Here is a 15,887-nt window from a genome sequence, read left to right as displayed (position 1 = left end):
AGAGATCTGGAAAGCCTAAAGCACTTGGAGAGAATCGTTCTTGATCGATCTTATGAAAGAACACACTAATGGGCTTGACACCACATTCAACCCAAAACCTTAAGGCTATGAGTCTATGAATCATTTCCACTTATATGTCTCTCACTCATCCCATCTTTTTCCGATGTGAGAATTTCACACTTATATATTCCCAACAATCTCCCCTCAAGTGTGAATTTCTTCTACATTGAGCTTACTGGGGCTACTCCCCTTTAAACGAAAGCCTTTTTTCTTAACTCAAGTATTACGGTGTCACCAAGTACCCAATTACTCCACCAAATCCACTCGAGTATGTACCTCTAAGAGACATGCCAGAGCCATCACGTGTACCGAGAGTTTCCACTCCATCAATCTACTCTTCTCCAGAAGAGTGCCTTCCTACTCCATTAGGCCTGCCAGGAGTCTCCTGACTCTTTCATCCACGTGTCAGAGCATCACGAGAATCATTGACCTCCGTTTTCATACTCGTCCCTTGCTAAACCAAGGCTCTGATACCACTGTCTGAACTAAAATAAGAAAAAGAGTGAATTAAACTTGAACTTTTATTCAATTGGCTTAAAAAAATACACATTGAATTACAACAAACTGAGCTCCTTAAATAGAGCTTCTGCTAATGGTAAAAAAGCATTAAAATAGGATAATAGTCCACTAAGTCCTATTATTACTCAACTAGCTAACATACCCAAAGACTCTGCAACTTTTATGCAATAAACTATTGCATATGCTAAAGACTAGGACAACTAAAAATAGGACACGTGAAAAAGAATAAACAATAACATCCAACACACATACCATTAAGGCACTATCATTACCATGAAATAATGTAATGGTGTTTCTCATTTCACACATATTTTCCTTTTTCTTCTTTTTATTTTCTAAAGAAAAAAAACCATTCTCATCCAATCTTTTCAGAATTTCAACCTGGAGACTTTTTAACTAAAATCACTAATGCTAATCAGGGCTTTTTTTTTTTCAAATGGTGGCAATTGAAAAAAAAAAACTTTATCAAAAGGGAGTAATATAGAAAATATTTAGCAAAAAAGGGTGAAATTTGATGAGTTGAAAGTGAGAAACAGAAAGATGATATGCATGATAGCGTTAATGTTGCAGATTGAATTATTTTACTTCAAAAAGTCAAAAAAATTAAAATAATGGATAAAGGGAGCTGGACGCTGTTAATGATAGCGTCTGGCTTGCGCATGCTGCACCTTGCACAAGATTCACAAGATTCCTTGCACTGCCCGATTTCCAGTTGTTGAAATTCGTCTTGGGTTCCTAGAAACAGATGAGAATGGCAAACTGACGTGCACCCCAATTTTAACAGTGTGGTTTCATTGTTTGCTGTGCAAAATAAGTTGCAACTTGCAGTACAAGGAGGTCTGATTTGGGTTGGAACAACAATAGACCCTACCCTGACTCATGCTGATAGGTTGTTACGTTAAGCTTCTTGGTGAGGTTGATTCACTGCCTGAAGTGCATACTGCACTAAAGGTTGAGTTCTTTCTGCTGCCAAGACTTGTGGGTTTTAGAACAAAGGGACCAGAAGAACAACAGGTCACCAAGCTAGTCAAGGTAGAGATTTTGATGCTGAATGTTGGGTCAGTGGTGGTGGGGGCTCCAGTTATTGGAGTAAGGAGGGATCTGGAGCTGCATCCAAAAAGAAGAAAGATGTAAATTTGAAATTGAAAAAACAGTGCCTACCAACTCATGGGAGGAAGTGGCACTGAGCAGGAAGATTGATATGCATTGACGTCTGATTGGATGGGGTGAAATCAAAGATGGAATCACCACTGCTCTCGAGCTTCCCTGGTTTGATAGAAGTCAAGAAATAGGAATAGAGCACACAGACGAGCAAAAGGAGATTCCAGGAAAGTGTTAAGAGGAATGTATGAACAGAAGAGTTTGTTGTTTGTGCTTGGTTGAATAGGGAAATAGTTTGCTTTAAAATTTTATTTTTACGTATAAATTTTCAGTATGATACTACCATATATAACAAAATGATGAAACTTTTAAGCATTTTAAACAATTACCGATCATAAGAAGGAACACCAATGCATTTTTCTGACTATACATGCAAGCAATAATGAGCCAACTCAGACCCGAGTCAACGTCCAGATACCAAGGAAGCTAGAAGCAATTAAAAACTGCCCAAAAATTGAACCACTACATAAGAAACAATTACCATTTGTCAAACTAACAAATTGTCATAAACAAGGCAGTATAGACCTAGACATCACTTTTCACAGGCATGGTTAGATCAATTCTGTTTATTCCAACAAATGCAGCTTCATGTTATGATACAAGGATACTATTTACCTTCAAAAGGAAATGTTTACATCACAAAACCAATATTTCATTCCATGACTTTTTTGAGTTTGGAGAACCAGACCCACATAAACAGGATTAATTTCTCTTCAGCTTCTCTTTCATCTTCTTAACTATAGTCCTCGGAGTTTTTCCATCTTAGCAGAAGGTGAATCTCACCAAATTCTTTCCATCTTCTGCGTTCAAATAAAATACGTTGGTTGGGATTGCTACCGCTCCAACTTCCTTGATCAGATACTCACAAAATGCAATATCATTTTCCATGTCAAAAGGGGTGTGATCAACAATAACAAAGTAAGTCCCACTTGGTGGGAATACTTTGAAACCAAGAACCTTCAATCCCTCCACAAAAATTGCCTTCTTTTCCATGTAGTCCCTTTTTAGCTCCACATAGTAAGAATCTGGGGCTCTAAGGGCCACTGCAACTGCCCACTGCATTGGAGTGGAGGTAGCAAAAGTTAGGAAAGAGTGTACCTGCTGCACTCCTCATGTCAGGTGTGGAGGAGCAATTGCCCAACCAATCTTCCACCCTGTTAACGAGAATGTCTTCCCTAATGAATTCATAGTTACTGTCTGCTCATACATCCCAGGAAGAGAGGCCATGGATATGTGATCCATTTCAAAGGCCAACTTATCATAAACTTCATCAGTAAAAAACAGAACATCATTGTCAATGCAAAATGATGCAATGGTGCTCAGTTTCTCCCTAGTAAACATCTTCCCAGTGGGGTTGTGTGGTGTGTTGATAAGAATTGCACGAGTATTCTTTGATATGGTGGACTTCAGCTCATCAATCGGAACAGCAAAATCTGGGGGCCGCAAAGTAATGCATTTGATTTTGGCACCAGCCACAGATAGAGTTGCTTCATAAGAATCATAGAAAGGAGCAAATAGGATAACTTCGTCACCAGGATTTATCAAGCCTAGCATAGTTGCAGCAATGGCTTCTGTGCACCCAGAGGTAACAGTAACTTCTTTGTCAGGGTCCAGCACAAGACCAGTATCTTTCTTAAACCGGGCAGCAATTGCAGAGTTGAACTCTGGAACTCCACATACAAGAGCATATTGATTCTTTGCATCCCTTATGGCTTGAATAGCTGCTTCTTTAACAAACTCTGGACCATCAAAGTTGGTAAAGCCCCCGCCAAGATTTATTGCTCCATGTTTGATAGCAAGCGAACTCATTTGCGTGAAGATCGTAGTTTTGAACTTCTCCAAGCATTGTGCCACCTGACAAAATAAGACCAAAAATATGTGAATAAAGAAATGCAAGAGAACAAGACATGCCATTTAGTCATTTCACTTGGGAAAACATTTAGAAGAGTAGAGAACTAAGTCATAGCATCATAATTTGAACAGGTTTAAGATGAAAGGATAAAATGGTGCTTGACTAAATACTTATGGGCTGAGGGGGGAAAACTAGAAGACCAACCAGATGCACCAAATAATCACAAACACAGAACATAAGCACATCTTGCAAGATTTTTCCCTTCTTGTTCAGCTGAAACCTCTATATGAATCAATAATAAATGCTGAAACAGGGACAGTATGTTAAAATTCGTTGCAATATCATTGCCTTCTCCTCTCCACTCAACCAATGATTAAGGAACTAATACAAAGAAAACTTAACAAAAAGAGAAAACTCATTATCCCTAATTAAAGCTCTTAAAACTCAATCCAATGGAGAAGAAGCATGGCTGATATGCAAACAACTTACCTTCTGTTTTGGGATGCATCACGCATCATAACCTAAACAATTAGAACTTCACCTACAGAAGATACATAAAAGCTTATATTTTTCCTTCAAAGAATCTCAATAATTAAAATGGCATATCCTTCTAATAAAACATGCAGCTCATAATCTAGTCCAAAATTTCACTAATGACAAACTTTCACACAATCAGCACCTGTTATTTTCTCACTTAACAATCAAGTAAATCTCTGGCTCACTTGCTTATGCTTCAAACAAACAATCACCGTTCAAGTGAGTAATTGGAATGGAATTTGTAGCTAAACAAACCAATCATACCTAAGATCTAAGCAAGGATCCATAATTATACAAAACGATAGAATCACAAATTCATTTCAGCAAAAACGCATTCCCTAAAAAAAAAGAAAAAAAAAAAGAAAAAGAAAAAAGAAAAGACAAGACCTCAAACTGAAGAATATGCACTATAAAGTGGCCGTAAGAGAAGGGTAATGGTAAATTGCCCCTCTAAAGGTTTTGGTATGCAAAAGCTATAGAAATGAAAAGGTCAAGAAAGTAGAGGGTCTAGAGCAGAGTGGTCTAGGCATTGTAGGTTGTATCCAGGTACATTGGCTCTGCACGCTGCATATTTTGGGAATTGGAAAGCAAATTTTCCTTGAAATGGAGCCTAAAGTTTACTGATACCTCAAATATTCATGGATATCATTGTATGGATTTAAGTAGTATGTTAAAGATTTCAAAGATCAACTGAATTGTATAATATATATTACTTAAACCCATTTAAATAAACAATTAACTAAACATAAGCCGCCATTCAAATGGTTATATTGAGTCCAGCGGGTGGAGGTCTACTCATGAGCAATCCATTTTTGAAAGAGGCTAAGCGAATGGGTAAATAGAAATGTGTATCATATGAGCAAAAGCCCAATAGTCGTGGGCATTTAAAGATAACTTGCGGCCCATCTTTCAAATCCATGTTATTTGGCTATTATGTGGGAGAAATTATTAAATATTTATATATACTTTAATTTACAATAATCTCTGTTACAAATTTTAGTGTTTAACCTTCTTCACTCTTTTCTTTTTATTTTCAATATATAGAATTATATCTATTTCAATGATAATAATAATAATAATATTGTTATGGTCAATTTTAGCTTATTGTATTAAATTTAATTTTCTTTCATATGATATGATGAAAGAAGAAAGATTGAGTGATTCAACACTTAAGAATGATAACATTTTACAACCTATGATTCAATTTGCAACAATCTTCAATAGTCTCTTCCAACTTCCAATCCTTATCTGTATCAATGTCAATTATTATTATTATTTTTTTTTTTATAGATCAATGGTGATCTTAATTAAGACGTAATTAAGGAACACCAATTTTAAACTATGAGGTGATAATTATAAAAATTACCTCTGGTCAATAGCAAGAACAAAAATGACATCTTATTTCTACTCACTTGCATCATATGTGACACATTCATATATTTTAAAGAAGTTTAACATAAAAAGCTACCAAATAAACGACTATCCATCTTAATCATAAGTCCTACGTGAAAATAATTTTCAGTACCATAATAATGAAGTTGGATATTTTTAAAAATTATTGTAATTTACTACAATAAACCCAGATTTTACTATCATGTCTTATATACTTTTAAAAATTTTAAATATATTAATGAAAAGAATTATCAACAACAAGCACCTAACGATGTATGTAAAATCTTGACCTTTACACTCGTTTACAATGCTTTTATTTTGCCTTGCCATGAATTTCTGATATATGAAATTATGAAGGCACCAACTTGCTGCGAAAACGTCATCTTGCACGTCATTAGCGAGACAGTCATATGGGGAGCAAGAAAAAAAATGAATTAATTAAATATATATGTTAATTTAATCCATACTAATGAATATTAAATCAGTGTTCATATTTGAAAGGATCATAGATTCTGGAGTTGTATAAGTAAAATATAATTAAGTTGATTGTTTAAGACTTGAGATGATTAATGATGATACATGAGAAAGTGGAAGAGGAAGGAGATCTTTCTTTTTGGGTGACGTGTGGATCTTAACATGTTTAACAACCAAAATTAAAATTAATTTGTTTCTAAATTTTCGATGGAAAAACAAATTAGCGTTTGTTGTGATGGGCACATTCTGTGGAATCTTCCACTATTATGGCAATACTTCTCCAATTAAGACATGGTTTACACATGGGAAAGAGAGGGATATGCTAACCACCAACAACCCAACACCTTCATCTCAATAATAATAATAATTATTATTATTATTATTAAGATTTTATACACATCTGGTGATGAAGAGTTACTGCTATGAAAGGTTTTGCTTGTTTTGCTTTAACTAATTATACTTAAACCTTAAAATTAGTAGGAAAATTAGGGTTTTGAAGAGATATATTGTAATTCAAAAAGAAAGTAAGCATTACATTTCTAGCATCAATGTAGTGATATAGGTCCAATTATATCGTGTTCATATTTTAGGAATTTGGTGTTTATCAAAGAGATTCTAACAGTAACAGTAACAGGAAGATCTCTTCTTTCCTGCAACGCTGAAACCATTTTTACAACACTAAAATGAAGATGAGTATATTTTTACTTTTTTCATTGGAGAATAAAAATTGATAAAATTTTAAGAACGCATTGATACAGTTTAGAAATTTAAAAGAAATTTAAATTTGAATTAAAATTAAAAATAAATAAACACATCATCTTTGACATATTGGTGCTGCTTTTCAAAGTCATACACCGACCAGAGAAGTGAAAAAATTAGAAAAAATGCGAAGGGATCATCCCATATATCCAAGTGGGAAATAAACTGCTTTTTTGAAACTCTTAGCTTTTATTACTGTTCTCTCAAAAACCTGATGGCTTGTAATTGAATTAAGGTAAATTGTTGAAATTTTTTTTTCAACTTTAAATAATATTGGTGAAGTAATCCTTATACTTTAAGGTAAATACTCACAGAAAAATGTTTAGCAAGTTTATATATATATATATATAATTTTAATATAAATTTAAATAATTTTAACGCCATTAATTATAAAAATTATAAATATCATTCAATACTTAATTAATTATCAAACTCACTTAAATGATTTAATTTAAAAATTTTAAAATCATATTTATTGTGGGTGATGTGTTATGTGAGCTATAGTTTAGTTGGTATCAATCCAACGAGTTTGATATTTATAAAATTTTATCTAATTAATGTAAATGAATTATTAAGATATTATTTATTTATAATTATATATTCTTTAAAAAATAAAAATTATTTTTTTTAAAATTTCATTCATTCATTTCAAATTTGAAGGATTAAAATTATGAAAAATGAGGGTTCAAATTGTGATTAATTGCTAAACACTGAGTCTGATTTAAAATTTGATAAAATTACGTGGAAGAATCACAATTAAATGAAAAAGAAAAAAAGAGAGGGGGGAATAGAAAATAATAAAATGAAAAAGATGCTTTAATTAATAAGTTTACAAATCACACTCAGAAGGAGAAGTCCAGATAGAGGCGGATAGTAATCGTCTGGATTTCCACCCCAGCACAAGCCTATTGCAACCCAATTCCTCCACCCTATATCCATCATTGAAAAGCCCTAACAAAAGTTTTGCTTGACAATGATTGGCGAAGCTTATATTAACTGCTTTAGACCCTTCCGCACCCAACCACTCCGCCCAACAGCACCCCTCCTCATCTCCACGTGCCCGGTAGATACGAGCCAGTGACCCTGCTATTCGGGGTCCTAGGAATACTCTTTCTACCAATGCCCGTGCCCGACCCTCCATCGGAAAATCTGCCTCCAGCGAGTCATACACGGCGGAGTAATGGTGCAATGAATCCATAAATCGGCCTACAAATCCTCCATCACCAATGGGTCCCACCTCCTCTTCGACGAGGGTGATTAATCTTGGGTTAAGATTCTTGGCTCCAGAAAGAAATGAAGCGACAGAGTCGGGTGCCCGGTAACTGAAATGAGGGAGGTGGAGCATGCAATTCATTACCAATGCCTCTCCTCTGACCAACTTCAAACTAGATGGTCTAAAAGTCTCGTCTGAGTCTAACCTACACTGGTGGAAAGAGAATGGTTGACCAATAGATGCGGCAAAAGCCACCAGCCGCCGCCCAGTCTCCTGGACAGTTCCAATTGATCTTCTGCCGTTGCCACCTCTTGATAACGCCGTGATCCTCAGGTGTGGGGTTGGTGGACCATCCTTCCTGGACACCAGCGATTGCATCAATGATGCCCACTGAATACCCTCCATGATATCGTAATCCACTATGTGAATTCTTCTGTCTTGGGTTACGGCTTCAAGAATTGCTTGATTAGCTGTGAAATGCCCAAACTTCACGTAAGGAGACATGTCTTGCAGCAGCTGAAACGCCGCAAGAACGTCCGCTTGATGATGGTGATCGTCGCGGTGGTGATGGTGGTGAGGCCCATTGTTTATTAAATGTTTGCTGTGGCCGCCACCTCCGGCTCCTTCTAGCAAACCTTGCAAGGCGTCAGTAAAATACGCTGCCAACCTCTCCATGTTGGTTCCGTCGTTAGGGGACACCAACTCCTTGAGCCGAACCAATATCACCCGAGCCAGATCACGGCTCTTATTAACACCCGTAAGTGCCTCAGCAGCAGCCATCAATAGATGGATGAGCTTCAGGCCCTTGAAATCTTCACAGCTGGTTTCCTCGTCCACTAGCATGGTGTCAGTGGACAAAGAGTTAGAGTTACAGGTGGTTTGATTAAATCCTCCATCTTCCATCATGGACTCAATAAGATCCTGAAAGTCATCATGGGGGCCAGACAAGGCTTCCCAGTCCACAACCGGAGACCAATCATTCCAGTTACAGGCATGGTGATCATTTTCAGTGGAAGTGGTGGTAGAGCTATAGCCGGAAAAGTCAAGCTCAAAAGCACCATCAATAGCCATAGCCATGGCGAGCTGACAAGGTGGCTAAAAAGCTCAAAGTATGTCAGGTTGGTGGAGGAATACAGAGATGGTGTGTGTATATATACTTGTATAAATAAGGGAATTCTAAGGAGAGAGGGAAAAGAGCTAAGACAAGAGACGGTGAAGGATGCAAAGTAATTGGGTTTAAGGATTTAATTAAGGCATTAACCACGGAGTAAGATGAGTGGCTAGCTACTTGTCCCTGCGATCAGTTTTGGTTTTATAGATAAACAAAGCCAGAGCGCATGTTTTTTATTATTTATTTATTTTCAAATTTAGTATTTTTATAATGGAAAATGAATTTTGATTCTATGAAAACACTGATCAATAATGACTAAGGGAATTTTACACTGATGCCCCTGCATTATGGGATCTTCATATATTTTTAGTCTGCTGGGTGTAGCAGCCTCTCAGTTGCATTCAATGACCGATGATTGATGGCCACATGAGTACGCAACAGTGTACCTAGATCCAATCAGGGACTAAATACAGACCCTAATAGGTGGATATGTATTAAGTATAATTGTACAGGTCCATTTTAAATTGGCGGTGGCTAAAAGAAATTAGAGTAAATTATAAGTTAGATCTTGAAATTTATTAAAATTTACAATTTTGAATTTTTTTATTTTTAATTTAAAATAATTTTAATATATTATTTGATGAATTATACATAGTATTTGATGCTTAGATCAGGATACGACTGGACTTTCAAATTATTTTTCCTAATTTAATTTTTTTTTGTTGTTTTCTTTTTGAATATTGGTTTGACTATGAGACATTCAATTTGAAGTCCAAACTATGCATGGAATTGCTAACTTTTGGACAAATGGCTGAATCTTTCTTTCTTTTCTCTCTTTCTTCTAACTATTATTTCCAAATTTCTTTGGATGGATTAGGAAAAAAAGTTTCAAAGAAATTTGTCAAAAATTATTACTAAATTTCTTAATTAGCTAAAAAACATACATACATGCATCTAGACGGACTCTCAATTTTGTTTCGTCCTTAATAAGTATAGAAGTAAAATTTAAACATTTAGTCGTAGAAATATAATAGTAATTGTTAATGAATTTTAATATAATAGTACAAAACTGTGAAATGTTGAGTTGAGTTTTAATTAATTGGAGTTAATTGTACTTAAAAAAAATAATGATGTTAATTAATTATTGTATGGAAATTGTAAAGGGCAAAAGATTTTGGGGGGAGAATGGGCAAAAGAGAGAAAATGGTGAAAAGTCAAGTAAGCATATTAAATAAGGAAGAATAGAGGGGTGAGATAGCAAAATTGGGAAAAGATCTAGCGTCATCAAAACGGCAAAGAGAGAGTGACCATTTATTCTAAGCGTAGAAATCATCAAAGCGAAAGCTCAGTTAAGAGAAGCAAAAAGGTTTTGGACAAAAAATTTAACCTCAACCACGTAAGACACATGGCAGTTACGATTCAGTTACCACTCTAAATGTTACTCTAAACACATGGCTCTTTGACTAGGATGCTTTTTGTGACCACGTCTGCTAGTGAAGCCACGTAAGCGGTTGCCGGCTCCACCGTCTCAACCCTCCAGCATCTTCCTTCCTTCCCTCCTAAGTTCGCTTTCAGTGCCCTGGGAATATATGGTTTATTCTCAAGGATGGTTAACGTCAAGGGCTCCACTGCCAAAATCTTTTAAGTCTAATCCAAAAACGTGGACTTGATTGGTTTGGTTATTTGATTGGCACTGCACATTTGATTTTGATATTTAATGGGGCTCATGATTTTGATGATTTTCATTTAATTTTAATTACAATTCAAACTGGAGAATAAATGCAATATGTATATTAAAAATATGACAAATAATTCATTAAGATAATTTAATCATATCTAATAATTGAATATTTTGATATTAAATATAATAAGTTAATCAAAAAAAGGGAAAGGAGGAGACCTAAGATAATGAAGAGGAAAATAATAAGGCTGAGCATAATTCGGTTCAAATAGAAAAATCGAATCGAATCTAGTCAATTCGATTCAATCGGTTTGATTTTAAAATTTAATCGATTCGGTTCGGTTTTAATTTATAAAAATTTCGGTTATTTCGGTTTGGTTCAGTTTTGAAGAGAAAAAAATCGGTTAAACCCAACTGAACCAAATAGTGATTTATATAGTCAAATTAAACCGAATTGATTTTTGAATTAATTTTTTTTATGAAAAATTTATGAATTATATTTAATTATATATATATTAATTGTTTAATTTCATTGATTAATGGTTATTAGGTTCAAATCAAAGTTAAAATTAGACAAAATAACTTGAAAATCAAGTCTAAATTAAAAAATCAAAAATCAAACCGATCGGTTTAAATCGAACCAAAATAAAGCGGTTCGATTCAGTTTTTCACCAATTTCGGTTCGATTCGGTTTCTAAAAATGATGATTCAGTTTTTATAATTCAATTTGATTCAGTTCGGTTCGGTTTAAACCGATTGCTCACCCCTAGAAAATAATATGATATCTATCAGATCGAGCTGAATAATGAAAAATTTTTTATATAGTTGATCTGACTGATTTGTGATTAAAACTTAGTTGTTATTATTATTATTTGAAATTTGATTTAATTTCAGTCAAAGTACACCCTTAATATCATTAAGAAAGAGATTTAATTACAGTTTTTGAAAACTTATTTGAAAAATAACCATAATCGTAAATATTAAAAAAGAAAATTTCAATGGTCCGTCTAATGATGTAGATATGTGCTATTAGGGACCATGTGTATGTGTATGCAAATATTGTATTTGTATGTAATTTCAAGTAGATGGGGTTTGTAATGGCCGGATCAAGTAGGAGTTGATACTTGATTTACGGGGTCAGACAAAAGGTAAAATTTGGATTTTTTTTAATAATTTTTTTAGTGGCATTTGTAAATATAGAAGATAACCGATGAGTGTTTATGATTCAGTCCAAAAACTTTTGGTTGGTGTGTTTTATATAGTGATCATATTGGAAATAGAATGTTTAGAAAATACAAGATGGACTTGGTAATGGTAATGTTTTTTCTTTTTTATTTTTTTTAGTTGTAGACTCATGTTACACTCATTTCATATATATATTTTATGGTAGTTTTGTATCTATTTTTGTCCTTATATTTTAGTATATTTTATGTTTTTAGCTTTATTTTAGCTTGTTTGTTAACTTTAGATACTTTATATTCGATTTTTATAATTTTATTGTTTTTTATAGGATTTTGTGGCAAATCGAAGGTCAATGAGTGCATTAGGAAGTGATTTGAAGAAATTTGAAATTCTTTAAGCATGGAGGAAAATTGAAGAAATCAAGCCTTGAAAGAGCAAGTTAGCCGAAATTTGCTTGAGACTTTGCTTATGATGTTGCTTAGGGTATGTCATATAAGCTTAACCTTAGGCCTGTTCAAGCTAAAAGTCAAGCACGACTTAAATCCTACACATTCAAGCTTTTACTTCACAACCTGCCGAGAATTGATTAAGATCTTGCTTAGGGTAAAGCGGCAATACTTAAAGTGCAACACAAGTCAAGTTGGAAGTCAAGCATGAGCAGAAAAGTCCATTTTACTCCAACCTGCCGACATTTGTTGAGGGTCTGCTTAACCTTAAGCAGACAGTGCTACCAGAGGCTGAAATTTACTAAGAAGCTGCTTAGGGTAAACCGTACCCTAAGCAGACTGCCAGAACATGAATAATGCTGCTGACTTGGATAATTTTATACCTCATTTCTTATCCATTCATTGGCTCTTATTTACTTTTAGGGCAACTTTTTGGGACCATATAAATTCATCATTTCTTAGTTTTTGCCATAAGAGGAAACAGGAGAAAACAAAAAGGAAAGAAATATAAATAGAGAGAGAAGGAGAACGCCATTTTTTTTTCTGGAGAGGAGCTGCTGCAACCATCTTTTGGAGCTCCAGAAACCAGAGTTTTGGGTTTTTCTACTTGGGTTTTTCTATTTTAGTCCTCTTATCATGTTTTTCTTTACTTTTCCATTAATCTTTCTTGTAAACACCATTATGAGTGAGTAAACTCTTTAGATTTTAGAGTTGGAAAGTATGTTTTAGATTAATTTATGGATTTGAACTAGGTATTTCCTTATTTTACATAAATACAAGTTTTGATTCATTCCTTGTGTGCTTGATTTACTTACCTAATGTTGGTACACATTGGGTATTATTGTAGACCCTTATTTTGTTATGAGTATGTGCATTGAGGCCGTGGAAAACCCGATGATGAAAAATTATATGACTGTAAGATATAATTGGAGGCATGGAGCTGAATTATTAATTCCGTGGCATGATTTTGAAAAAATAAAAATAATAATAAAGTTTTGGAGAAATTAATTTAATTAAATTTAAATAAAATTTTGTTTTGTTTAAATTTAATATGGGTAGTTCTTAAATGGATCTAATTAAGTTTAATTGGGCTCTATGGGCCTAAGAAAGCCTAGTTAGGAATTTTAAATGGGACCTATTTAATTATTTTCTAAAAATTAAAATAACAAAATATCTCTCTCCTCCTTGGCCCCACTCTCTTCCTCAATCCCTATTGGTGTCACCCCCTTTCCCTCTCTTTCTATTGGTTGAAACACCTCACCCATATTCTAGTCTCATCCAAATTCATCAATCCTAGTCATTTAAGTTATCTGAACCTTATCACACTAAGACTTCAAACCCTACCACACCTCTTTCTCACTCCCTATTGGTGCCTTCCCTTTTCCTTGTCTTCCCATTGGTTGAAACACCTTATCCATATTTCAGTCTCACCCAAATTCTGCAATCTTAGTTGTTTAAGTTATCTGAACTTTATCACGCTAGGACTCCAAATCCTATCACACCTCTCACCCAAAACCCTATAAATACCCCACTGATAAAAAAAAAAGAAAAAAAAAAAGAAAAAGATGATGGGAGGAAAGAGGAAGAGAAAATTCAGAGCTATAGGAAATTTAGAGATATTCAAGACTCTTTGAGTTATTCCTTATTTTTTCTTTTCTTCAAGAAGATTTTCATACAAGATTTCTGGAAGGTCAGTTTTTATTGTTTTCTTTTCAATATCTATGCCACACAATATTTTAATTTTATGCTCCTTGTCTTTAATTTATTTTATATATTCATATTGATCATGTAATCATGTTTAATTTGAGGGGATACACAACTCTGCACATGTTTAGTTTCTGTCTCTCGTATTTTTATTATTTTTCTTTATTTTTTGAATCTGTAAAAAATTTATAAAAATTATATTCATATTCTAAACAAAATTCCATTAATTTTAGGCTCAAGAATCACTAAAAAAGCTTTAATATTTTGTAAGTTATGACTGTTTGAAGTTAGAGTTCCTGTAAAATCTGATTTGCAGGATATCCGACTTGTGGAGCCCATATCTCCCTTGTTCCTTAATATTTTGGTGCAAATCTAGTGTCTAAAATTAACTTCAGAATCTTATGAATCTTTTCCAATTGGCTTTGCATTCATATCTGTTGTGGTTAATAAGTTATGAATTTTACAAAAAAATAGTACGATTCTGTCACTTAGAAAAGTTACGATTTATGTAGACCATTCAGCTAGGGTTTTTTTGATTTATAAATTTTATAATTTTTTATGATATGTAGGCTGTCTTCTGTAATTTTTTTATGATTTTTAGGCATATATAACTATTTTTAAAAAATCAGATTTCTTGCTACCGTTAATTTGCTAGAATTTAGAAATTGTGCATTTATGCATGTTCTTGTATTTTCTTAGGTTTTAATTGATATTTGATCTATTTTTCTGTGTTCTTTTAATTCAAGAAGTGTTATGAAGTGTTTGGATCATGTTAGAAGACTTAAACTATTAGGTAGTTGTAACTAATTAGGAGTCTTAACCCTTTAGGAGACTAAAGTTAGAATCCAATGTAAATTGTTATTAATATTTTCTTTATTTCTTTTATTTTCTTTATTTTTTATTACAAACAAAATTGGTAAGTAGCCCTAAGGTAAGTACCAAAGAGGGCATTTGCGTGGAGCTTATATGGAGCTAAACGGGAGTAAGCCAGGGATATCATTGCCATACTAGAAGAGAATACCCTTTTTTAAGGGTAGCTTGCCTCAATGGCAACTGCATTTACCAACAGGTAAGTAGCTCTAAACTTCTCGAATAACCATTGGCATGAAATTGTAGTAATAATAGAACTTTTATTTGGTAAATTAAAATTAACTTTATTTTTAATTTAACTGACTTTTACATGTAATTAATTTAAATAAATACTTTGTAAATTAAAATTAATCTTGTTTGTAAATTAAACTAACATTGGCATGTAAATAAATTTAATTTAATACTTGGTAATTGTAAAATAAATTTGCATATTAGAAATCTTTATTAGGTTGTGATTGTTTGGGCCTTATGTGATATTAGAATAAATTACACATGTACATAATTAACTTAGTTTAATTATCCTTAGGGTAACTTGGTGAAAATTAATTAATTATGTTAAATAGAAACGTAAGATTATTTAAAATTGAATTTGTTTGTAAATTAAATTCTCAATAATAAATTAATTTTAGTTATCTGGTAAATATCATTTAAATAATTAGCAACCCCATAGATAGGAATTACTTGTGCATGAAAATTGTGTGTAAACAACAATCCTTTTGTGAATTACTTGCGTGTGTAGGATTAGAATTGCATTTTTAGGATAAAGTTTAATAAATGAATAATAAACAAGACTTCTAGAAACATTAGTAGAGGACTGGCACTCGAATTAACGAGGTTAGACCAGGCGTAAGGGGTGCCTAACACCTTCCCCTTACGTACCCACTATCCCGAACTTAGACATTGGGCTATGGTAATGACGGTTGTGG

At 33.6% G+C, this 15,887-nt stretch overlaps 1 protein-coding gene and 1 pseudogene across 1 annotated transcript; both read right to left on the bottom strand.

Annotated features, from left to right (window-relative positions):
- Positions 1-2,291: 2,291 nt before the first annotated feature.
- Positions 2,292-4,463, bottom strand: LOC110657208 (uncharacterized; annotated as a pseudogene).
- Positions 4,464-7,504: 3,041 nt separating this feature from the next.
- On the bottom strand, positions 7,505-9,236 carry LOC110657188 (protein NODULATION SIGNALING PATHWAY 2-like). The gene has a single exon (XM_021814299.2). The coding sequence runs from the start codon at positions 9,042-9,044 to the stop codon at positions 7,584-7,586; it is 1,461 nt and encodes a 486-aa protein (XP_021669991.2). The 5' UTR covers positions 9,045-9,236; the 3' UTR covers positions 7,505-7,583.
- Positions 9,237-15,887: the final 6,651 nt, after the last annotated feature.

The sequence above is a fragment of the Hevea brasiliensis genome, chromosome 12, assembly GCF_030052815.1.
Source record: "Hevea brasiliensis isolate MT/VB/25A 57/8 chromosome 12, ASM3005281v1, whole genome shotgun sequence".
Lineage (NCBI taxonomy): Eukaryota > Viridiplantae > Streptophyta > Magnoliopsida > Malpighiales > Euphorbiaceae > Hevea > Hevea brasiliensis.
This window is presented reverse-complemented; position numbering and strand designations above follow the sequence as displayed.